The 26582-nt window shown below is 39.9% G+C and overlaps 1 protein-coding gene across 1 annotated transcript in view; it reads right to left on the minus strand.

Annotated features, from left to right (window-relative positions):
- The window catches only part of LOC134652327 (uncharacterized), a 44126-nt gene extending 21061 nt beyond the window's left edge, over window positions 1-23065 (minus strand). Inside the window, exons 1-10 of the mRNA XM_063507498.1 lie at window positions 22842-23065; window positions 14654-16319; window positions 12959-12975; window positions 12397-12504; window positions 11211-11367; window positions 7653-7888; window positions 6783-6997; window positions 4286-4306; window positions 2589-2711; window positions 230-1694 (exon numbers count right to left, since the gene is read on the minus strand). Coding sequence (XP_063363568.1) covers window positions 230-1694; window positions 2589-2711; window positions 4286-4306; window positions 6783-6997; window positions 7653-7888; window positions 11211-11367; window positions 12397-12504; window positions 12959-12975; window positions 14654-16319; window positions 22842-22856 — 4023 coding nt within the window. The 5' untranslated portion in view covers window positions 22857-23065. The remainder of the gene's footprint in view (window positions 1-229; window positions 1695-2588; window positions 2712-4285; window positions 4307-6782; window positions 6998-7652; window positions 7889-11210; window positions 11368-12396; window positions 12505-12958; window positions 12976-14653; window positions 16320-22841) is intronic.
- Window positions 23066-26582: the final 3517 nt, after the last annotated feature.

Below are 26582 nucleotides of genomic sequence, written 5' to 3' on the forward strand. Positions count from 1 at the left end.
AGTGTTTTAATATGTAGCTTTATGTGTTATCTGTCGTGGCATCACCGAATCCCTACAGAAAACCAGCGCTGGCTAATGCTAGCTATAAAGCTAGCATTATGCTGTTGGGTCCATTTCGTGATGCACACTTATTGATTTCTTCTTTTCTTGCTGTTGTTGTCTGTACATGTTTTGTGATCGTCACGAATGAAAATCTTTTATCTTATCTATACTTTAGTAGATGCCTCACCTCGGTATAAAAGTGTCCGTCCCCGAAGTAGTGTATGCCGTTCTCCTCGCCTAGCTCGCGCAGCGACTGCGGCGGGTAGTGGTCGAACACGGTGGGCTCCGGCGGGGAGGTCTTGCGGTCGCCACCGGCTAGCGCCGCCTCGCCCTCTAGCGACACGAACTCGTAGCTCTCGTCCACTGACTGCATGCTGCAATACCTTAGTAGATGCCTCACCTCGGTATAAAAGTGTCCGTCCTCGAAGTAGTGTATGCCGTTCTCCTCGCCGAGCTCGCGCAGCGACTGCGGCGGGTAGTGGTCGAACACGGTGGGCTCCGGCGGGGAGGTGTTGCGGTCGCCGCCCGCTAGCGCTGCCTCGCCCTCTAGCGACACGAACTCGTAGCTCTCGTCCACTGACTGCATGCTGCAATACCTTAGTAGATGCCTCACCTCGGTATAAAAGTGTCCGTCCTCGAAGTAGTGTATGCCGTTCTCCTCGCCGAGCTCGCGCAGCGACTGCGGCGGGTAGTGGTCGAACACGGTGGGCTCCGGCGGGGAGGTGTTGCGGTCGCCGCCCGCTAGCGCTGCCTCGCCCTCTAGCGACACGAACTCGTAGCTCTCGTCCACTGACTGCATGCTGCAATACCTTAGTAGATGCCTCACCTCGGTATAAAAGTGTCCGTCCTCGAAGTAGTGTATGCCGTTCTCCTCGCCGAGCTCGCGCAGCGACTGCGGCGGGTAGTGGTCGAACACGGTGGGCTCCGGCGGGGAGGTGTTGCGGTCGCCGCCCGCTAGCGCTGCCTCGCCCTCTAGCGACACGAACTCGTAGCTCTCGTCCACTGACTGCATGCTGCAATACCTTAGTAGATGCCTCACCTCGGTATAAAAGTGTCCGTCCTCGAAGTAGTGTATGCCGTTCTCCTCACCGAGCTCGCGCAGCGACTGCGGCGGGTAGTGGTCGAACACGGTGGGCTCCGGCGGGGAGGTCTTGCGGTCGCCACCGGCTAGCGCCGCCTCGCCCTCTAGCGACACGAACTCGTAGCTCTCGTCCACTGACTGCATGCTGCAATACCTTAGTAGATGCCTCACCTCGGTATAAAAGTGTCCGTCCTCGAAGTAGTGTATGCCGTTCTCCTCGCCGAGCTCGCGCAGCGACTGCGGCGGGTAGTGGTCGAACACGGTGGGCTCCGGCGGGGAGGTGTTGCGGTCGCCGCCCGCTAGCGCTGCCTCGCCCTCTAGCGACACGAACTCGTAGCTCTCGTCCACTGACTGCATGCTGCAATACCTTAGTAGATGCCTCACCTCGGTATAAAAGTGTCCGTCCTCGAAGTAGTGTATGCCGTTCTCCTCGCCGAGCTCGCGCAGCGACTGCGGCGGGTAGTGGTCGAACACGGTGGGCTCCGGCGGGGAGGTCTTGCGGTCGCCACCGGCTAGCGCCGCCTCGCCCTCTAGCGACACGAACTCGTAGCTCTCGTCCACTGACTGCATGCTGCAATTATATATTGATACAGATTAATAACATTAACAACTTCATAAAAGGGGTATTGGCTTCCAAAGTTATAATTATATAGCATAATCGTCTGAGCAGTCCCAAAGAACTGTATCCTATCCGGACATCACATTTCATCATTAATTTGCCTATTTTTAGGAAAGTATGATACCTATTACTTATTTGTTACACGCGCTGTAGGTCTACCACTTATCTCAGGCGGTTCAGTAAAAAAGTTGCGCGTAATTTTGTATTATCAGCTAGCTAAATTTTAAGCATAAAATTACTTTATTCAATCAGTCCGTAAGCTGACCATAACAACTTGTTACCAGGGCTCGGAACCGGTTTTTTTGTAAAACCCAAAATAGCCAAATATTTTGAATTATTTTATGCTCTTTGCGTAGGAGTGAATCATTTATTTAGGTAACAACTTCGTATGATTAGATTGACCCATTAAAAATGAATTAATAAGCCAAAGAACAAAAAATTATTATTACGTAATAATAATACCGGTATTTTATGTATGAAGAAAAAACCGGTTCCGAGCCTTGCTTGTTACCGGTCAGTTAACCCTTTATAATGCATAAGGGTGTCATTGTACAAAATTGAGCCCTATCACTTTGAAATAAAGTTCAAAATCAGGTGGTAAATATGTTCCCTCTGCCTTAAACACTATTGTTTTGTTTGTCATTCATCGTTACTTCTGTTTTGTTTTATTCGTTTCCTCAAAGGTTAACTGGAAGAGATCCCATACAGGGATAAGTTCGCCTTTGTTGTATTTAATTTACTCTGTAACTATGTTTCTCGTGTTTTTATTTCTATGTGCAATAAAGTATATACATACATACATACATAAACAGTAAACATGTATGTATAGTCACACATTGGAGTTACCTCTCGTAGGAGAGCACGGACTGGTAGCTGTCGTTGAGCGAGACGCCGTTGTCCTGCGGCGGGTGCGGCGACAGCATCGCCACGATCTCCTGCGCCTGCTCGTCCGACAGCAGCGCCTCTTGTCTGTCACACAAGGTAAACACAATTATAACACTGATGTGGACCCATACGCCGCTTCGGTATGTGGGCGAGAGAGCGCTATGCACGTAGGTATATAGCTGACCGGAGCAGCGTGAGGCCATAGAGAAAAAAAAGCGGCCAAGTGCGAGTCGGACTCGCCCATGAAGGGTTCCGTATTTAGGCGATTTATGACGTATAAAAAAAAAACTACTTACTAGATCTCGTTCAAACCAATTTTCGGTGGAAGTTTACATGGTAATGTACATCATATATTTTTTTTAGTTTTATCATTCTGTTATTTTAGAAGTTACGGGGGGGGGGACACACATTTTACCACTTTGGAAGTGTCTCTCGCGCAAACTATTCAGTTTAGAAAAAAATGATATTAGAAACCTCAATATCATTTTTGAAGACCTATCCATAGATACCCCACACGTATGGGTTTGATGAAAAAAAAATTTTGAGTTTCAGTTCGAAGTATGGGGAACCCCAAAAATTTATTGTTTTTTTTCTATTTTTGTGTGAAAATCTTAATGCGGTTCACAGAATACATCTACTTACCAAGTTTCAACAGTATAGTTCTTATAGTTTCGGAGAAAAGTGGCTGTGACATACGGACGGACAGACAGACGGACAGACAGACAGACAGACATGACGAATCTATAAGGGTTCCGTTTTTTGCCATTTGGCTACGGAACCCTAAAAAATACATAGAGTGCTCACTCCATACATCAGTTTTAGTACCAAAAAGACTATTAGCATCTAGCATCGAGTAGCGGAACTATCAGTACTGCTACTCTACTTGACAATAGATGTAGCACCGACCGAAAAGTCTTATGCTGTTGAGATAAGACTTTCCGGTCGGTGCTACATCTATTGTCAAGTGGCAGTACTGATAGTTCCGCTACTCGATGCTAGATGTAGACACTGAAATTAATAGTCTGAACTGATGTATGGAGTGAGCACTCTTGTCTTACTATATTTCTCTATGGCGAGGCTAAGGATCCGCATCCAATGTGACGCCTTAGGATTATATCTCGTCCAGAAAAACGGATTAAATCGTAAGGTAGATACACAAACAACATCGTAGGGTAGGGTGATATGTATACAAACGTACACAGCTATTAGCCTAACCTAACCTACGTTAGATTGTAAACTAACAGGTTCACAATTTTACGGTGTCATACATCATCTTAGACAATAAATGGCGTCATGTGCAATATGTCATCTAGCAAAATTGTCTTTTCCGTGGCATAATTTTTGCTTCGACTTCAAAGCTCTATTATTCCACGCCGAGCTACAAAATTGCATGGCCACTTTATGAATGAATTTCATTCACACGACCTCGTACGCAACGTTGTAGTTGCCTAAAATAACTTGCATCGATCTCTCCAACAAATTGTGGCTTTCCATCAAAGAAAGGTCCATGCTTTATATGCATAACATAACCTTTCCATCAGAAAAGGGTAATTGGAATGCACTAAACTTAAAAAAACTATCAGACTTCAAGTAAGAAGGCACATAATTCTATAAGAAATAGAGAAGGAAATAAAACAATACAAATACGGCACGCTTACCTAAGTTTTTTCTCCAGAATACTGCGAATTTGATCAGGCAATAGAAGCGTTGTGCGCACAGGCAGCATGCAAATAATAAAAATACAACATTTAATTACTCAAGCATATCACGCTACATCAGACGCGAAGATATACAAAATAGTACCGTCGTACCGATCGACAGGACAACTCCATCCTATCTCTGTTTTTATTTCCCTGATACTAAAATAACAAGTCCTACTGTCGATATTATGAAAGCTGAAAAACAGTGCCGTCAAATTATACCGGTTTACAAAAACTAAAGCGCGCAGTTGTTTTATGGGTTTATGCGATAAACGCAGCGTTCTATAATTCGGAGTTACTCTCAGTATTCTATAATTCCATGGTCTAATAAAACATGGTCTTCTCTTCCCAGAGTGTCACTTGCCTACGTCACAATAACATTGCCACTTTATTTCAACATAACATGTTACATGGGTACATTATATCTATGGTTAATAAGTTAATTTATTTCTTTATGATTTAATAATTTTCATTTATATGTATTTTATCTTAAATTTTACGTCATTTTTAATTATTCGTTAGCAATATCTTCCGATTCACGAAAGAAATTTCAGACGTTCGGGTAATTCTGTTTACACTACTGGCAATACAGGATAGCGCTGTCACATTTGACAATCCGCCATTTTGTCCCTGACCGACCGTCCTTGTCGAACGCGTGTTAATTGTTATTTCCTTCTCGCTCAGTGTCAGCAGTCGCACTGTTTTCCAAACTTTTCACGTCGTAAGCTTGGTAATTAATGTTTTGTTACGAAAATGGTTGGCTGCTCTATTCGGAACTGTAAGAGTAGGAGTGAAAAGTGCAGTATAGATTTGTTTTATTTTACTATGTTTCTACATGAATAACTTAAAATTAATGCCGTTAAAATAATTTTCACCGTTGGTTAAAATTCTCCCACTTTTTAAAGTTTGAGAACCTGTAAACAGCATGATGACGTAGGCAAGTGACAGTTAGGTCATTCGCGAATCTCGGAAGAGAGTACCAGGCGGAGTATATTATTATACCATGTATAATTCGGAGGAATCCTAAGAATCCTAATGTTTTTTTTAACGTAGAGCTTTTACATAGGTAGGTACAAAAACGAATCGAGGGTTCGTCAACATTTCAATAGTGCAAAACAGAAACACCCGAAATATAATTTTGTATCAAGGAAATATAAACATTAAACAGTGTTACAAATTATAAATATGAAAATACATTAGCACAATTCATATTGCAAGGAGTATAAGAAAGAGTGAAACTGAAAAGTGCCATCATGCAAAGATAGAGAATTGCAGCGGTCGACATTTTCAGTAAATAATACAGTGGTGCTATATATCAAGAATTATTATAAATAGAAACATACATTGTTTTAAAGTGCAGACAGACTTGAGCCTTTGCTTGTAACAAAATTTTGTTGAACGGTCAACCATCGGTATGGTGACTAAGGTGACTTCCTACATCATTCTATTCTAGAGAACTCTCTTGTAATGTATGACGTGCCTATAAATGTGCCATTCTCAATCAAAAGGGTATTTATTGTTCAATATGAAATCAACCTTATCGACAATCGACAATGTGGTACTTTTTGGTTGAAAACGTCACAAATTATCGGCAAAATGGTAGCGAAACAATTTTGCTACCATTTGGGGTAAATGCCGCGTCAGCATAATTTCTTTAGAAAGTTTGAATTTGTAAATCTTGTAATGTAGCATCGCAGTAATAAACAATGATCATTAATAATAATATGCTTTTAGAACAGGTGTTGAAAATACATATACTGAGATCTATCTGCACCTAATAACAATTACATACAATTTATCCACGACTTTTTAGCTTACAAAAAAAACCCCGCTACTGGCGTGTAAAAAGGTGTTACATAATGATTGATCGTGTGGTGCACGTGAATGAGTAATGAAGTGTGACGGACGAAGTTGGAAACTGTTGGTGTATGCATTCCGTTATTCGCGTGAAGCGTGTCGAGCCCGCTCGATAACGGCTGAAACGGACCCGTATGCAAACCCTTTCGTCAATGGTGCATCCAGGCGGTGCCACTTATGATCCGGGATAGCGCCGGGGAATACGGGACGTTTTTTCTAGGCATGGCAAAAATGTTGTCGGCCAGACTTTTTTTTAAATGTAAAGTTATGTGTCTTAAAGTTTACACACATTATTACATTATTACACTAAGTTTGACAATGAAATGACAGCAAACATGAGCGCCATGTCACATATTTTATTGATCGAGTTGCAGATTCCTGATTCTATATGCCCCAAGGCGGTTGATAAAATGGATGCATAAATTGCATAACCACGTAATAATATTGCCGTGTAAGTAATTCATTGTATTTTGTATTTCATGTTTCGTCAGCCATACTTTATTTATGTATATAGGCTTAATTTAAGATAGCTATATTGTGCAAGAACTATCGAAATGACTACGACATCCAAAAGTGCGTAAAGTGAATGTCAATTTACCTAGAGCTAAGCAAGATTTCAGCCTCGTCGGGCGTCATACTGTCGGGCTGCTTGGCCGCGTCGGGGTCGTCCCATCGGCCGTCTGCTTCCGCGCCCGTCTCAGCGACGCGGTCGCCAGACGGCTCCGCTTCCGATACGCTCCATTGGCTAGTGGTCGATTTGTCGAGCACCTCTATGGAGCCTTGACTAGCTTCACTCACTACTACACCCGAATCCTGAAAAGTATTAAAGAAAAATATATGTATACATATTACAAACAAGTAGTAGAAACTTTAGAAAAATATCCTGATAAAGCAAAGAGTACACTTAAGAAAGCACTGATTAACATGAATTAATGTAAGATATAACTAGTATTAACATGTAAGCACTAACTAACTGTAACAAAACAATATAAGTTCACATATAAGGCTAAGCTTAGTTTAAATAATCTCCAAATATAGAGATTGTAACTGAGATTGACTGTACAACTAACCTCTTGATTGAAAATAAACAGTTTTTTTATTTTATTGTAATGCATAAGGAATTTAATCCAAGTTATTTTCCAAAGTTAGGTTGGTAAGCCAAGTTAGCTCTCGGCTGCTTGAAAACTATTAGAACTAGAAATTAGTAACACATTAAAGCCCGACCGCCTATTTATTTGTCATATGGCATTATAGTTACTAGATTTAAAGTAAATATTATTCGGTTGAGGTTGTCACTTTTCAGATACTCAATGGCCCTTTCACCGCCTTTGATGCTGACGACGGCCGCCATACATCAGAAATTCATATCAATGTCGGTCTGCATCATTGAGCGTGCGCGCTGGCCCAATGTCCCATTCACCCAATGTTCGGTTGGGTATAGGTACAGGAGTGATGTGGTAGATATTACCTGCTGCAGCACGGACAGCGTGTCGGGGTCGGAGCGCGCGCGCTCGGCGTCGCGGTGGTCGCTGGTGAGCGGCGCGGGCGCGGGCGCGGCCGGGTCGCGGTAGTCGGCGGGGCGCAGGCGCGCCACCACCTCCGGTGAGGGCTCGTTGAACCCGCCCTCGTCGGACACGCTGGACGCGCGCGACCCGCCGCGCCGCACGCTTTCCTCCGCCTCCGATGACTTGCGATCTCCGACCGCTGTTACAGATAATAACTATGTTGTAGTTCATGGCAGTATGGATAACAAACTTATTCTAAAGATGTAGGTAACTACAAAGTGGAATGCACCAGCAGCATATTTTTCTCAAAAATGGACGGCAAAGTCGACGTTCCCGGTTAAAAAATTGGTCGCGAAGTGCGTAGTTTATGGTCAGTCAAAAAATTAAAAAGTTAAAAACATTGCAGTCTCGATATCGGGACTTGTTGCATACAAATTCCATTATTTAACGAGTTCCAAACTTTTTAAAAGTTCAAATGGCCGTATCAAATGAAGGCCTAGGTCCAATTAAACAGCCAAACAGATGATCAGCACTTATTATTATAATGTTGGTACCGCAACTATTTAAGTGTCTCAAATAGGTTGGCGTTTATTCAGTAGAAAAATTCACTTTTTTTTAAAGGCGGCAAAGCAAATATTTTCAATGGTTTTACTTTTTTCTGTGATAATTAGACCGTTGCTCCGGTAAATAATTTATATTTCTTGCACCATTTTTGAGAAAAGCACTATATATGACTCGGCTGGAAGGCTACTTGCTGGCTTCGGATTCAATTAAACGGACTCCCAAGGTCGTCCGTTTAAAACGAATCCTCAGCCAGCAAGTAGCTACTTCCGAGCCTCGACAATAATGTACTATTAACACTTTCAACCCAGTACTCACAGTTACAAACACAATAACATTTTGCGACTATGAGCTTTGACTTCATGTCATTCAGCATAGCTATGAGGATCTGTAACTATAGGCAATCTTCATTATAAGACTATTTATATCAGCAATCAGATTAAAAACACATCGCGGATTAGCAAAGCAATATTATTGTTTTAATTAAAAACATAAATATATGGTAAGCATTTCACTTGTTGTATAATCTAATTGGATCTAATGATATATGTGACCTTTATGTTATTGCTTAAGTGCTTGTTGCTAGGCCTACATGAATAAAGTATATTTTGACTTGACTTGTATTCTTATTCATATTTTTAAATAAACTGGAAAAATTCTGGCAATCATTGTACCTACTTACAGGTACAGTTAAGATAAGAAGTCAAATCAGATCTCATTGTTAAGAACTAATAAATAAAACTAAAAATGTACCTTCCTAAATAATCCATAGAGATATATATGTATACCTATAGATGCTTATCTGCCTAACTAACCTAACCTAAGTAATCCATCACTGTTATCGACAATAATTTAATAGGCACAGCAAGCGAAAGAAAATTAATTAACCTTCGCGTCGTATAGAAATAGGTCTGTATTTTCGGGCTACATACATTTAGGTTGGGAAGTATAAATTCTCTCAGGAAATGAAACTATTTTTACCGCTCCGCAGATCGCAGGTGCTCGCGCAGGTACGTATAACGAGTATACCTATCCGATAGAAACTAGGTCGCAGCCAAAACAAACTACGGCGCTAGTAAACGGCACACCGAACACAGTTCATTCATATTGACTAGGAACCCGCCAATGCTGAATAAACGTGGGACATCTGTTCGCCTGTAGATTTGGATCTTCCATAAAAAATACGTGGTTGGCCCAATGTGTGGATACAATGGTTCTTTCCGCCTTCATAAAATCTGGTCATCGCGTCACTCTAGCTAGGCAAGATATAACATGATTTTATCTCGTATTTCACGGTACGATAACTTTACTGTACAATGGGAGATTCCCACATGTTTAATTCCGAGTTCAATTTAATTTAGAGACTGATGAGATAACTTTATTTTGTAATAGGTATAAGATTAATGTTAATAGTCGTTGTTATGTGTTTAATTATTCTATCAAATGGCCATTCAGCCTTCACACGGATGCTAAACGTACGCAACAAGACGACACAATAAGAGCATTGTAGCCAACGAAGTGGAATGATGATATTTTATAGAAGTAAATTAACATGCAAGGAGATGAACAAATAAAACAGAGTGGTTTATAGCAGCGCCTGTTAACTTAGTCTCATATCATGGATTACCATTAGTTCTTAATGCAAACTTTATGTTGCACACAGCAAGGTCGCGTTTGTGATTAAACAATCGAGCGAGATACGAGTTTGCGAAAGCAAGGTAGCGATAAGCCGGCACGCGAGCCGTCGCCGACGAGACAGCGAGAGCTCATGCTCATGATCAATTTACTAATTAAACTGGCTACATTCAGCTGGAACGTTATTAGAAACTAGGTTCGCGCCGCCGCCGAGCTACTGCATAAATAAAATGTCATACACATACGGAAACACTCTCCTGAGATATCGTCCTCGATATCTTCATAACTGAGCGTGAACAATTAGATATTGGTTTTTATTTTCCTCGACCCGCGCGCATCATTATCGACGATGCGCGCCTCTTTGATATCTCAGTATATACGATAACTTATTAGGTATGTATATTTATTTATATTTACCCACTTTTTGTTTAGGTAATAAGACTTATATTGTGTACCATACCTATAGTTTATAATTAAGTGAATAAGTAATAAATAATTAATATTGCCCTTTGCTGCCTGAAACACAGGGAATCCTAGTTCAGGCATTTGTAAATCACTTGTCTTTATAAATTATTAGTCTTTAAGAGCAACCACTGTACTATACTTTTCTCAATAAATTATTTGTATTTGTATTTACGTTTTTCACTTATGGGATCGTTCCATACGTTCGTATACTTTCAAGACCGTTAAATAAATTCAAGAAACGTCAGTAGGTACCTATCGAATTGTCAACATGATTATTATGCCTTAAGTTAAACAAGACAAGTTTAAAAAAGTTCCTTAAAAGGTTACAAGACAAGATCGTCTCAGCATAAAATGCAACAACTTTTAGAGAGGCTGCCGCCCACTGCTTCTACCTATATTAAAGGAACACCATATTCCGAGTAATCCGACTCAAGGACACGGGTATGCCAATTACCATATTTTATGATTAATACAATCGAAAATGGAAAACTGCTTTTAAAATGCCTATCCTTAGCATAATCTAGGTACCTATATATATAATATTCCAATTTTCTATGTTAAACATTAGTCAAAATTATGGTCTCAGGTCTCAGTGTGCACGTAAGCACGTATAAGATATTATGAATAGTAATATGACCAGTTCTTAGCGTGTTTAGTCAAGCAACTTAGTAGACAATGCAATTAGGTTAATACATTGCAAACAGTCCCTGAGGTAATTTGCTTGCATACGTTAGTTCAACTGAAACGTATTCAAAAGTATTTGAAGAACAGAGCAGTAAGCTGAAGAGCGAGGAACATTTAGGTTGTAATGAAGTGTTAGGCTGCATAGTAGTAGAAGCAGTTGAGATGGAAGGACTAACCGAGGCAGCAGCCGCATAGGCGCATATTGAGGCGCATGCGACGAGCGCGCGCGCCGCCCGCAACATCACTGCGCCATGTCTTGCGGTCTCTAGCCAAGCCGTGCACACTCACGCGCACTTTCAACTCTAAACGCCGTATTTTGGCTAAGTCGCTGCACTAATACTCGAAAACTCATCCGCGGGTGGAAGTTTCGTGTCCTTCGCTCGCTTTATTAGAGCCCATCGTGAAGGAAATGATAGAGATAGATCTAATTAAAGAAATTCTGCATTCCTGTAAAAGTTCCATGTCTGATGTTTGAAAAGTAAACGTTGGTGAAGATTACGACAAAGAGAACAATAAAAGATCTTAACGACGAGTAACGTGCAGTTTACGAGCTGCTGTTATTGGACACCGGGAGCGCCCAGGTTTGTAAACAAACACCGATTCAGATAAGCACAAGCTTTGGCAACCGTCAGTGACGGTCCGTCACAGAAAAACCGACCGAACCGCGATACTACTAAAGGACGAATAAAGTTGGCAAACATACAGGGGTCAAAGAAATGGCAACATTAAAATGACATAATGTACCCAACGACGACGAGACTAGCTGTTTTATATATAAACAATCATATATTATATGTGTCGACGTCACTAAGATAATTGGTTGCGTCTGGCCTCAAATTGGATAAGATTTATTTTCAATGAGTTTCGGGAAATAAAGTGTCTGAGTACGAGACATATACCTAATAAATATTCTTGGCGCGTTATCTTAAAATAAATGACTTTTAAGACTTAAGTTCAAATATTAAGTAGGTATCTAGTAAATAAATAACTATTTAGTATCAAAGTGGCCCCATGCTCAGTTTTTGCTCGATTCACAACTACATACACATGTGCATACGTAGGTTGCCCTGAAAGTTTCGGGAATTGCATACTTAGGAACGTATATTTGACATGTGTTATACCTCTTTGTTACAAGCATAGTCTCATTATTCGAAAACACTGGCCACTTAGAAAAAAAAAACAATGTTCTATTTTCAATTGTTTTTTAAAGTCGTTGAGTCGCTGGTGAAAATGGAGCTGTCCCGCGAAAGTTTTAGAGCAATGATTTATTATGACTTTAAAAGTGGATTAACACAACAACAATGTGGAGACCGATTGACTATTGCTTTTAGTAGTGAAGCACCTTCGAAGACGACAATATACAGGTGGTATTCGGAATTTCAACGTGGCCGTGTGTCTCTTGCGGATGACGTACGTGAGGGTCGACCGAAAACTGCCGTTACCGATCAAAACATCGATGTTGTTCGCCAACTGATAAAAGAAGATAGGCATGTTACATATCGGGAAATTCAGGAGACTTTAGGCATTGGAATGAGTCAGGTACAAGTTATTTTACAGCAAGAGTTGGGCGTGCGGAAGTTGTTTTCCCGGTGGATTCCTCACTTGTTATCTGACGAGCAGAAAACGGTCCGTGTCAATTGGTGCCACAAAACCCTAAAAAGATTTAATGGAGGAAGCTCAACTGCCGTTTTTAGTATTGTGTCAGGTGACGAGTCATGGATTTACGCATATGAGCCTGAATCCAAAAACCAATCTCGAGTATGGGTTTACGAAGACGAGCCGAAGCCAACAAAAGTTGTTCGTTCTCGCAGCACGATCAAAAAAATGGTAGCCACGTTTGTCTCCAAATCGGGTCACGTGGCGACTATTGCTCTTGAAGATCGAAGAACTGTCAATGCCGATTGGTATATAGGCGTTTGTTTACCGATTGTTTTTGCTGAACTGCGAAAAAATAACCCTAATCGCCGTATTATACTACACCATGATAATGCCAGCCCTCATACTGCTCAGAAAACAAACGACTATCTGAAGGGCGAAAAAGTCGAATTACTGGACCATCCTCCGTACAGCCCCGACCTAAGTCCCAACGATTTTTTTACTTTCCCGAAAATAAAGAATCGGTTGCGTGGTCAGCGTTTTCAGACCGCGGAAGAAGCAGTCCACGCTTATAAAATGGCCATTTCGTCAACCCCCAGTTCAGAGTTCAATAACTGTTTTGAAAACTGGTTTCAGAGAATGAAAAAGTGCATTAAACACAAAGGAGAATACTTTGAAAAACAATAAAAGTACTTTTATTTCATTTAAACGCGTATTTTTTCCAATTCCCGAAACTTTCAGGGCAACCTACGTATTGTGCATCTTTTTCTACAATTATCTAGAGTAGGTACTAAGTTCATACTTCTAGCATATCAATCAGTTAATTATATGTATGTAACTAGTATTAGTTAGTTAATAACAGATCTACTTAAATATTAAGCGAAGAGGCAATCAAACAACAACAATAACTTATCTTGGAGCGCGTTGAATAAAAAAGGAGAAATGTAATGTGTGTAGTTAATATTTAGCGCACCGTCCGAGACGTTGCTCAATGAATGTAATATTAAGATGGGCTCGAAGCGTTTCCTGGCAAGGCGGCGCGAATGAGCCGAGCAAAAACAGAGTCTGTGTTGCGAACTTACGACTACGGAATCAATAAAAACTTTTAAAGCTTCTGCGAACTCCCTGGGCAACTTTATCGTAAACTGAATACCAAGTCAAAACCGCGTTGAAGGCGAAATGCTTTATTATATCGATAACAATAAAGTTTCAACGAAATCGCAAGTTTATTTTGATGTTTATTTAACAATCACAATGTTTATATGTACGAGTAAGAACAGTCAAAGTTATAAACATGTTGTCACAAAGTCACAATCACAGTAAGTGCAATAGGGTGGTCTAGATAAGACAATGCATTGGAAAACGGATGTTCCAGTGCAAGACGTGAAGGGAACGATCGAATGGGAGCGCGCAGACCGACGTCGCTCGGGTAACTGCGACGCGTCGCGGCGGAGGCGGCGCCGGAGCATCTAAATCGGGATCGACTCGAACGACTCAAATACCTTGACTTCCTCAATATTACATTGAACCCACGGAGCACGAGACCGCCAAACGTACATCAATCGCCGCCTACGGAACTACTACTAACTACTGAGAAAGGATATTTACTTCCCACGACGCTGAAAACTTTTAACTTGATCTTAGATCTCAAATCAATACTAAAATTACCTACAAAAATTATGTAGGCACATATTGAAATAACTTCCTAATACTTTCTATATCATTATAAAACGGCTTCCATACCTCCTAGTCGTTACTATCAGTGTATCGGTTACTCTCCTAAATTGCCCACGAAGCTGAAGGTCCTACAGGATCGAAACTCGGTATTTCTGTATGTCAAGCTGCTAAAGAGAATAGGTAACCGACTTTACGAGTATGATTGGAATTCATTTACCAAATTCTTTTCGTTTTATACATAATTATACCTTCATAATTCGTAAAAGCAAGGGGAGGAGACAAGAGGTTTCTTTTGCCAGAACTATTATTAACCATTCCTATTATTACGAAATAAAAGAGCACTCACGAGGTACGGGTGATGACAACACGGTGGGCGAGGAGTACTCCCGATGCACCGGCGAGGCGAGCGGCGATGCCAGCGGGGAGCGCGGCGCGCTCGCGGGGGGAGCGCCCGCCGGCGACTCCGGCGTCGACGAGCGCCGGTTGCTCTTCTCGTCCCTGTACTCTATGTGCTCGTAACCATCCTCGTCCACGCTTTTATTAAGTAACTTTGGTGAATCTGCTACATTATCGTAGGGTTCCGGACTTTGTGGAGCGGTCGAGTCTCTTTCATACTTTAACTTTTCATCGTCTTCTTGAGCGGAAGGTGAAACCGGTAATCTAGGGCTGGGCAAAGGGGGCGCTCGTGATAATATATCAGGAACTTCTCCATCAGTTCTATCTTCCTGTTTAAATTCTTCTCTTTCTTCGGATACTGGATTTTCTGTTAGATCACTCGCTGTGATTTTAGCTTTTTCGTGTGGTAATGGAGGAGGTGATTTCGGAGATCGAATGGGTGGTGAAGGGGGCGATTTTGGATACCTAGGAGAATAAGCCGGGGCCACTGCGGCAGGGCTTGCAGACGGAGAGACGGTTGAATGGGATGATCTCTCGGCGGATTTCGAAGGCGAGTGGGACGATCTCTCGGCGGACCTCGATGACGAATCAGAAGATTGCAAACTAGGACTTCTGTCTGACGCGGAATCCTTCTCCGCGATAGCCTCATCACTGGCAGATAGTGAAGTTCGCGTCGACCGAGTTTTAGGATGAACAATTTCAGACGAACCTATTTGCTGAGAACCAGCGTCAACACTTTCTTTAGAGGAAGAACTTAAATTATCACTTCTTACATCTGATCTAAAGGTGGGAGACATTAAATTATTGGATATAGTAGATGGCGACACGGGCGCAATCGTTTTCACCGGACTAGGAGATTTCACACCTGACGCACCTCTATGAACTAAACTAGAAGGGAGAGTTGTAGGACGCTGCGCTTGAGAGTCCCCGGTGCATGGCGATAGAGGGGGCGAGTATACACGAGAGGGAATAGCACTTCTTTCGACAACTTCCGGTGACTTTGTTTCCGGTACACCACTAGGATATTTAGAGTCCACTCGCGCACTAGGTTCATGTGTCTCATACCGCGACGACGGACGCGGTTTACTAAAATGAGAAGTCCAGTTTCTTTGTTTCTCTATAAGTTCTTTATTGAATCGCCTATCAGGTTTCTCCGGTTTTGGCAAAACGCTGGGCTTGGCCGGTTTCGGCGGGGGTGCGGGCTGCGAGGAGCCGTTGGCGAGGCGGTCGCCGTTGAGGGCGGGAGGCGCGCCGGGCGAAGGCGTGATGGTGCGCCGCGGCGGGCTGACGGAGCCCGCGGAACTGGAGCGTGAGCGAGAGGGCACTGAGGGTGCACCGCCGCGCGTGCCAGCAAAACTAGCTGCGGCCGATGGCGATTTCTCGATGCGAAAGCCGCGATTCTCTTCGCCCAGTTTTTCAAAAAGAGCTCGCGCGGTATTGAACCGCGACAGATGGCTCTCGGTCCGGACGACCGTCATCTCGGCGCCGCGCATGTCTTCCTCGTCCCTCGACGGCATACCTTGAAATAAGTGGGCAATTTTCGAAACTTTAGTGCCTGTCTGATGTCTCTTCCTGCAGTCCTCCATGCTAGCCGTATACGCTCGTTTTAATCCAATCTGAAAATAAAGAGTTGCGCGTGAGAAATCATGGAGTAAGAAGTCACAACTGGGCCGCGTTTGTATAAACCGAAACAGATAAAATTTTGATAAGCGTCGCGACGACGCAGCACGAGGATACGATAGTAAAGCGAGTAGGTACAGGTGCGCGGAAGGCTCGCCGCACGACCTAGCGCGATTGCTCGCTACATAATAACTTGGGATGGCGATAGCGCTGATCTGATAACGCCCCACTCTTGTTTATTGAAATGACTACACAGTTAACACGGTTTTTTACTCTTTATTCAAATAAGAGATAATTGGCGTTTTATTATTGTATGTATTATATTACGAAACAAAATATTATACAAGCAAAAACAACCCCTAAAACTATTATCATGCCGCGATCAGAAAGGGAATAGAAATAACAGATTTCCATACACTTACGTCTAAATCAATATGGATTGACAGCTATCTCAATCCCTTTTTAATTGCGGTTCAGTAATACTTAAGAATGTTAACATTTAAACTACACAAACTACGGCGATGTTTCCTTATGCGAATTATTATAATAATAGGCGAGTCAGGTACTTAAACAGTGCACTTGAGATAAAAGATAATTCAATCGGCTTGCAATTATACGCTCAGGTTCATTATTCAGTATGTTCCGATACATTGAAAACGAAAAACATGTTTAGTTTGTTATTGTCAAGCATTTCCCTAATTTGTTTGGTAAATTCGGCGATGTCGCAGTCGCAACCTTCCAAATGCGCGGGTTGTGTATCGGATTTGAAAGAAAGCGATTGTGCAAAAGGAGATTTTTTACAGTACGATCCTAAAGTGTTATTCGGATGCTGTCCAGTTTGTCGTCCCGGTAACAAAACTCATCATTCATTCATAATTCGTAATCATAATAGATACTTATTTCATAATATTAAGTTTATATTTGTATGCTAGAGAATTAGTCCATTACTTATTTCCCTACGGTTATTAAGAAATAGGTAATAAGTCCTATAATCCTGCTATTTTCTATACATTTTATTATTAATAGGTATATATAGTAATAGCACTAGCATTTGCCACGTATGGAGTGAACACTCTAAGTTTATTTATTTCTCTATATGAACCATAGTGAAATAAGTAAATAAGGGTTATGAATGATTCATCCCTGAAGGAAGTGGCCAGGGGGGTAGGATTTACTATTGAAGAACTAATTCTACGCTGACGAAGTCGCGGGCAGAAGCTATAGTATCGAATAAATTGGGCCGATTAGTCGCGCTCATATAAGTATGCATAATTATTGCTTTATTCCGGTATTAACGAACGATTTAAATGCAAACCCACACAAAACATGTGTAGGTATACTAGGCCAAGTTCTACGAGGCAACAGTGACGGAGCGGTCATAGAAATCAATCCCACCGGTATGCCACTTTTTGAGACATTTGAGGAAGTTTCCTGCGGCCCATGAAAAAAGCTTGTTGACGAATATTTTTGACGCACTACCACTGGTATTGAGAGGGCATAAAGGCATTCAACCTGGTTTACTAATGAATGGGCCAAAAACGTTTCCCAAAGTATCACATCCCAAACTATGTTTCCCAAATTATCATTTCCCAAAAAAATGTTTGGCAAAACAACTTATCGCAATTTTTCAGTTAGCAATAGTCTTTTTTGGCAAGTTATTGTTTAGCAAATAATTACTTGGTCAAGTTTCATTTTACCAAGTATTATTTAGTCAAATGTATCATTAAGCATAACTTACATGTCCCAAAATATAACATGGCATACAATTTACATACCAATAGAGGGCCTGCAGTATTCTTATTTTTGCTTTCATTTGAAATACTTTATCCCGACCTTGGTTTTTTATCATTTTGGTTATTTTTTATGCAAACGGATGTAATTTGTTGAACATGAACATATCTGCAATTCTATGCATTTCGCTCTTACTGACATATTAGTGCGAGCGAGATGTAGGTACTATAGAAAGTAAATTACATGGTTACGTATATGTCAGTGTTGACACTGTCAGTGACTCATGGTTCGGGGTACTGATAGTAACCGTAAAGTTCCAATTTTTTTCTACTCCAGCACTTAAATGTGTCAATTAAATGACTGACAGTGATATCTAAAGCAATGTCATTTGAATGCTTTGTCTATCTATAGGCTCATAAGATGACTGCTGCTCATCTTATGAGTATAATACAACTGCTTTATTTTTTTTAAAGATACAAGTTCCGATCATCTTGATTGAAAGAGGTATGTTTTCATTTACAATAATAACTCTTTTTTTTTTAAATAATAACTCAATTTTTTTTAAATAATAACTCTTTTTTTTAAATAATAACTCTTTTTTTTTAATAATAACTTTTTTTTTTTTTTTTTTGCTGCAGCTGTCATAGAAAAAGTAATGTATGCAACAGCTCATAATTGGTTCTTAAAATTCTCGGGTCTTTTTTTACAAAACTCGACTACGTCTCGTTTTGTAACTTATCAGTATCAATATGAGTTGTGTTTTAATGCCGTTAGAGCTTTTGATTATTTTTAGGCAGGTACCAAGTAAGTATTTATTTGGCATCTGAATTAATATATTGGAGACCATTTATGAAGCATATTTTAAAAAGAAAACGGCTATCTATTAATTAAAAAATTAAGTTCTTTTAAAATATTTTGTTTGGTCATTACACGGTCAACCTAAAACGCTCCTCTTCGCTTCGCTCGTCGACGCACCTATCTGTTGACTCTAGCAGAACACAGTGGGAATTATTGAAATTAGTAATTAAAAATTTAAATATCTAATGGTATAATGGCCATTAGGCGTTTCATGATTAGAAATTTCGACTATAAGTATCTATACTGACCATTGTTGCGTATTGGTAAATACATTTGAGGTGTTTTGTGTAAAAAGTGACCAATATTCATTAAATTTAACTGCTTTCGTGTTAAAATACTACCTAGCTGAAACGATATGCTTAGTTATGATTAGTTGATTACTTAGGTGTGAACAACTAGATGACAACTAAATTTTATGATCGCTTTACAATATTAGTTGCTATCACTTTAAGTTCCCTATATTTTTTTTTGGTGGCTTGATTTTGCTGCCAGTTTTTTTAATAATATGATGCTTATATTTAAGGCTAATATATTTTTTTTGGCGCTAAAATATTAATGCACAACGAAATTATATTATTGTATGCCCATTTGCCCAATGAAAGTTCCTGTTTAATATTTTAGTTGCCCGGTTAATAATAAGCCATTTTAAAACGTATTTATGTGTGGGTTGTTTCACGTTTGCCGAACTAATACGACAATTGATGTAAATAAATATATTATGATTTTGACATTTTGATGATAAAAAATTTAAAAAACAGTAATTTTTTTGGTACTGCATTGTACCTACCTACTATAACTTAATTTATAAAGATTACCCCCAATCTGCATTACACAGAACTGTGATTTTTTTGTATTATTGCCAGTTCGAATCACGAGCTCTTTCGACCCTAATACGAGAAAAAAAGTGTACCCAAAATTTCATACAAATGCACCAAAAACGAAGGAACGAATTTAGCTTCAAATTTAAATAGAGATGCCTATTTGCCAAATTTGCGAAGTAACAATTTGAGCAAACATCTTTTTGGAATATAATATTAGCCAATAAAAAACGTTTGCTAAATAAGTTTTTGTCCTAATAACATTTGACAAAGTAAAATCATGCCAAATGATAATTTGACCAAATAAGTTATATGCGAAGTGTAACTTTGCTAAAGGTTCCTTTGGGAAATGAAACTATTGCGATAAGTTTGTTGGGAAGTGAAATTTGGCGAAATGTATTTGGGCCAAACGGAAGTACACCATTCAACCTACTAACTAAAAAAGTAAACAGATGACAGTCAAACTATTTATTGTCACAAAATGCAAGGCCCGTGATGGGGGAATGCTCGTGTCGGCTTTTTGTTTGAACTTGGCAGGCTACCGTATGTCTAGAATAGTCTTCTAGATATTTCCCGCATGCAATTATACATTCTAGATATACATAATTATGTACTTCCGAATACATAGCACGGTCATCGGAAGTTCGCCGATCTGGTCATTACGATCGCCGACCGCAATCTCCCGGAAAGGACCTGCCAATATATTGCCGTAGGGGAACCGGCTGTACTCATTATTATTTCGCTAATGCAAGGTAGGTTACGAATGTCGTAATTAAGTTAAGATTGTAATCGAAGAAATCCAGCTACATGTAGAATTTTTGAAAGCGATATTTATTTTGTATATTCGAATGTAACCTTTCGGTTCTTTCGCTTTAGAAAACGGCTCAGACGAAACGATATTTATTTTATATGGAATTTACGTTCAAACCAGAGGTTACCTAGCCGTAACGAAAAACTATACATTTTGACGGAAAACTCATTTGATCGGAGGTCGTTCACCTACTAAGAATAAAAAATATGTTAGTAAGATGAATTCAAAAATACACAAGTCTCGTCTACAAATAGAACTGCGAAGCGCCTACCTACCTACTTTCTTTATTAGCAAAATACTTCCGGCTTCGCAGATGTTTGCACTTTGCAAGTCACCTACGAGGCACGTCAGCAAATATTATTTAATATCAAAGCAACATTCGCATTTCACATTCTTACCGCTTGACGGTATTGAAATTGATCTTTGATTGGCTGTGTTTGCATAACAAGGGCGTGTGCGTATATAATATGAATTCGTTTATTTGGTAATGGTAATATAAATGAAATGTAAACGTGATTCGTTGCGTGTCAATCAAAACACTAAAAAGCTATAAATAAAACAAGGCATTATCTTTTGTCTCTGTTATTGTTACAAGGAATAAAGTTAAAAACAGAACATGATTATGTATTAGAATAATAATGTTAACAAACCAAAGAGTAGATGTAAAAATTGCTTGTGAATTGTGATTCTGCCGGAAAGCGGCGGGGGTCCAACATACTTTATTGTTTTTATTTTCACAGTAATGCTTCAAAAACATTTCGAGAAATATTTGGATTTGTCTAATCGTCTAAAAAGCAAGTGATAGTATAATCAAAATAAAAACAGATCCGTAGCACATAGCAACAGAATCTTTTCAGTGCATTAACTGTAACTGATATTTTGTAACCCATAAAGTTTTCCGTTTGCTCTTCAAGTTTTACATTGTCTGTTACAGGCATACCCGTACCTGGCAAGTGCAGGCCCCCCGCCAGCTGTCTGGCTGACGGGAGTTACGCGCCAGTGCAATGCAAGGGAGATTTGTTCACAGGGAGGTATGATTCATTACGATTCCAATATTTTAGCTTTCAAACTTTCAACCCTCCTCTTTAGAGTGCCGTGTGCATGTCTAAAATATTCAGTGAAACAGTCTATACCTACTCTGCAGGTGCATTTCAATTCAATACTGCATGCAGTTGGATTTTTTTTCTCTAGTGCATAGTTGCCTACACGAGAATGTGAACCAAATGCATATATCAGATAAAACGAAGAGTAAGTTCTTCTTCTTATTAGATAAACAAATCTTAAACCTTTAAACGAGCAATTCTTGTTTATTTATATATTTATTTATTTATTTATATATATATTTCGGGGATCTCGGAAACGGCTCTAACGATTTAGATGAAATTTGCTATATGGGGGTTTTCGGGGGCGAAAAATCGATCTAGCTAGGTCTTATCTCTGGGAAAACGCGCATTTTCGAGTTTTTATGTTATTATGTTTTTATTGGTTATGCGTTGTTAAAATTTGTTTAAATACGTAATAAATGTGACATTACCATGGCCATTTTTGGAGTGGATGGTAATATTATTTTATTTAATCCCTTTTAATATTGTATGGATATGCTGACTGAACCTTTGTCAGATTCATATAATGATGTATATTTATGTGTTTGATTTTTCCGTGACACGTCTGTTTGCCGTCTGTAACGCTTTGAATTAATTACACAGATGTTTCTGCTCCGGCCGCAGCGGGAACAGAATATTTGGACAAATGTGGAGAGGCCAAGCAGAGAACATGTCGTGCGGTAGGTTAAACTAAATACTACCTACTATCACTGCTTTAATTCATAAAGCTACATTAACTAATCGACACAAACGCGTAGAATTTAATTTGAATTTTTTTTTCTATGACAAAATGAAAATGTAATTTGTCCAAAAACATCTTTAGTACATGTGCAATATATGTGACGCACGTCACACGCGCTAAAATCGGTTGGCTAAAAAAATATCATTGACGAAAAATCATATTTTTTTACTAAAAACTGTTTAGTTTAGGGCACTTTAGGGGACTGAAGTCTTGTATATTAATTATAATTACTAATGTAGAGCCACACAGCCAGCACACCACCCATAAAAATTACAGAAAGAAAGAAACACACAAGACCCAAAAACTGGATCATAATCACTTATAGCTTCCATGAGTGTATTTGATGCTGTCTACTAAGAGCAACACTATTCCATATTCCATCGGTGGATAGTCTTTGAAACAAGGTAATTTACTAAATGTCAGTGAGGACGATAGTATCTGAATAGAATGTCTACCTTCATTTGAGCCATGGTGTGGTTTGAAACGGGGGCGCTTCAACTGGAGTGGTAAACATTTTTTACAGCATTTGATATTTTTGTTTCGCCCTTTCTAACTCATTTATTAGAAAGGGGATACAGTGATTTTATCGAAAAAGGTATTCTAATAACAAAAATCTGTTAAGTAAATCACATGCAAATATAAAAAGAAACTAGTACAATAATTTAATATCACCCATCCGTAAACGTTAGTCAAAATAAATATGACAGACGTATGTCATTATTCGCGTCACTCTGCACGTTTCAAAGAAACGGTCAAAAAGTTTGTATCAGTAGGGATTGTATAAAAAGATTAGATTTTTCTTTGGAAATACTGTTTTATACTTGCTTATACATATACATACCAAATGTAATAAAAATAAATTAATATAAGTAGACAAAAATAAACCTAGCTCAATTTATGCGGGCACGTATTTAGGCTGTTCCTAGTGTTCCATCCTTGGCGTTTTCGAAGTACCTATACCAGCGTACTCTATGATAAATATCATGCATCGATAGCAAATGCGGATGCTGTATCTGTGCTTATTTACATGGATAACTTTTTCTAGCGTGTAGTAGGCGAAGAGCAGAATTGGAAGCATCCGAGAAGCGAGCAGTTACGATCCACTGCACACCCACTGGCGACTACGAGCCGCTACAGTGCGACAACGGACTCTGCTGGTGTGCGCAACCAAGGAGTGGCCAACCTACAGTGCTACCTGTGCTTCAGACAAACATTAAACTGCTTCCTTGCTGTACGTCACTAGTTACTTAATTATTTCAGTTGTTATTAGGAAAGCAGCAGAAATGGAAGCGACGGAGAAGCAAGCCGGCATAGAGTAGAACTAGTAGCGTTGTATATGTTGTAATCTATTGCACTTGAGAGTCTTGAGGTAAAATATACCGAATTCTACTAACAACATAGTGCTATGCACTTGTTCAAATAATGCTACCATTGTCATATCCTCGACCAAACTTCAAGGATTCCTTTTCATTGACTCAACACGTATATAGATACAGTCATTTGATAGTAGTTGGCACATAGCTCTTATTGTTCTGAATGTTATTGTAGTTCTGATTTATATAAGTTATATAAAAATCAGGATAAAGTTAAAAAAAACACCAGATTGTCAGAAAATGCTATAAACCTCATGTTTAACTTCAAAATTATTTAATTCAGACAATGCAGTCGGCATGGGTGAAAGTTACCTAAGAAGATGTGAAAGCGCGGTTCAAGCTTTGGTTGAGATACACAAGGAGCAATCAGAACATGGAACTAAGTACTTGAGCAAGTCCTTAACACTCTGCGATTACGACGGAACTTATGGGGCTTATAAAATTCAAGGCACAAGGTAAAGTTAAATTTTCCATACGTAGCAATATTTAATCGAGTCCATCAAGATGGAGAAATGCATGCCGCGCTCCTTAGTTGATCTGACAAAAGAGTTAGGGTTCCACTTAAGTTAAGTGGAACCCTAACTCTTTTGTTTAAGTTAAGTGACTTAACTAAACAATCAGGAATCGGCCAATCACAACTTCAAAAGAACGTGTAATGAAGTAATGATAACAATTTGTTGATTTATATATGCTTTACCCTTATCCACCAACGAAGTTGCTATAACTATACAAATAAAATCATTATTATATTCTTATTTGCTTAATTGTTACCTTTCTTTTCAGTGCTTACTGTACGGGCCTTGACGGTGCCATTCTAGGAGCATGGTCGATCGAATCAAGTAAAGTAGCCGGAATGAATTGCAGTGAGTTAGTGGTTATAGTTATTTCGGTTAAATATGTTAAGTTCAAGTTTCTAGGCATTCAGGTTACAAGAAACATTTATATGTCGGGTAATGTCAGCATACAAAACACGTGTAGTTGATATTTATGACAGGATTGAATGTTCATTGCCTTTTAAAATATAAATAATGCAGACAATGCAATTAATAAACAACAAGGAACGCATCAAATGCGGAAAATATCTTGGAGTATTTTCAACCGACTGCCGGAAAAAAGAAAGACATGATCAGAACACTGACTGCGTAACGCTTTGATTTTGTTATGGGATTTTTCAACCAGTGTTACGAAATGTAGGTATTTTACTTTAAGAGCCAACAGGAGTGGTCATTTCTCCATACAAACGTACTCGACTGTTTCCTCCGTGGGTTTTGAACAATGATTTTTTCAACACAGATCAACACACCAAACAAAAATGGCCTAATTGACTATGCCGCAATGAGAGGCGTGGTATTCAAAACTGATATAAATTAGCCAAAAAATCAAAACGGTCCGACACAGATAATTTCATAATCATTTAGATTTCCAAATTTGGTTACGATTGGTTAAGTTTTGGAGGCGGAAACAGTCGAGTACGAAACCTCGATTTTTGAGATTTTTACGCAGGATTTTTCGCCTTGTCCTTATCGCACTAGTTTTAGGAGCCGCTTCCGTTAGCGAGACGGGTATATTTACCTAAAATGTTTAAATCTCAGCTCCTATTTCGTCTTAACAAGAAAGTGCGTAGCGCCGCCGTGCACTGCAGCAATTCCACATTCCTTATTATCGAGGTTCAATTGGAAGCTTTTGCATAAATGATCTGGTTCAGCTTAGACCGGGGCGTGACGTCGACGGGCGCGCTGCGACCGGTCGGCCGTGACCCTGTCCCCAATCCGTGGTACGGTTCTCCACCCATCCCGCAGACGGAATGCGGAGGTGGCGCCGTACAAATTACTTGACTATAGCTCCCCGGCACTATTAGTCCGGTGTCCTTGCAGAGCTTACTCAATTTCATCCCACTAGGGACTCTTAGGGCCAATTGCACCATTCACTAACCCGGGGTTAACCGGTTAAAACTGAAAATGCCATGGTTACCAGTACAATTTGAAACTGGGTTAACCGTTTAACCGGTTAACCCCGGGTTAGTGGGATGGTGCAAGTGGCGCTTAGAGGCTAGACGACTAACCAACCAGGCATAAGTATATATATGACGAATGGATATCTGGAATTCTGGATATCTACTAGGGATTGCTCCCGGTACTGGTTTTCTATACAAATACAGTACCGGAACCGGGAAATTCCCGGTTCTCGCCATACAAACTCAGTACCGGGAGCAATCCCTAATATCTACCACTAAAAGCGTATTAGGACAGCATTGGGAACTTCTAGGGTGCACCAGTTTCTCATTAGGGTAGTTGACGGTTGACGGGTCTGCAACGGTATTAAATCGCATCGGAAAACTTATTACTGGTACAGGACTTCACGATAGTGACAATTGAATACATATTAGTTAGAATAGAAATCTGTGTAGATGATAGTCTTGCTAGATGAACGTTTACCTCGTAGGAGAAGTCAAGAGATTGAATAATATTGGAAATCGGAACGCTTTGGTGACACAGTTTGTTAGGCAAGTCAGATTTTATTTCCAGATAATCTGTTATTGCACTAATGCAATGACAACTTAAAGGTTTTTTGCTGGCATGAAATGAATGAGTCACCACGTTATCGTCTTACACGACACAGGTATTATGCAGTGCAAATTAAATTTCTATGAAACAGAGATTTCGCAATTCGCAAGCCTCCTGAAATGGTACAATTGATTAACCTATCTGAATCTGTGCTCCTGTAATAGGTAAACACCCTAGGTTTAGAATTATTGAAGTATAAGTGTAAGTACATATGTACAACACTATATATACGTAAGGTGAGAACTATAAAGATTACAGT

The sequence above is a fragment of the Cydia amplana genome, chromosome 11, assembly GCF_948474715.1.
Source record: "Cydia amplana chromosome 11, ilCydAmpl1.1, whole genome shotgun sequence".
In the NCBI taxonomy this organism is placed as follows: domain Eukaryota; kingdom Metazoa; phylum Arthropoda; class Insecta; order Lepidoptera; family Tortricidae; genus Cydia; species Cydia amplana.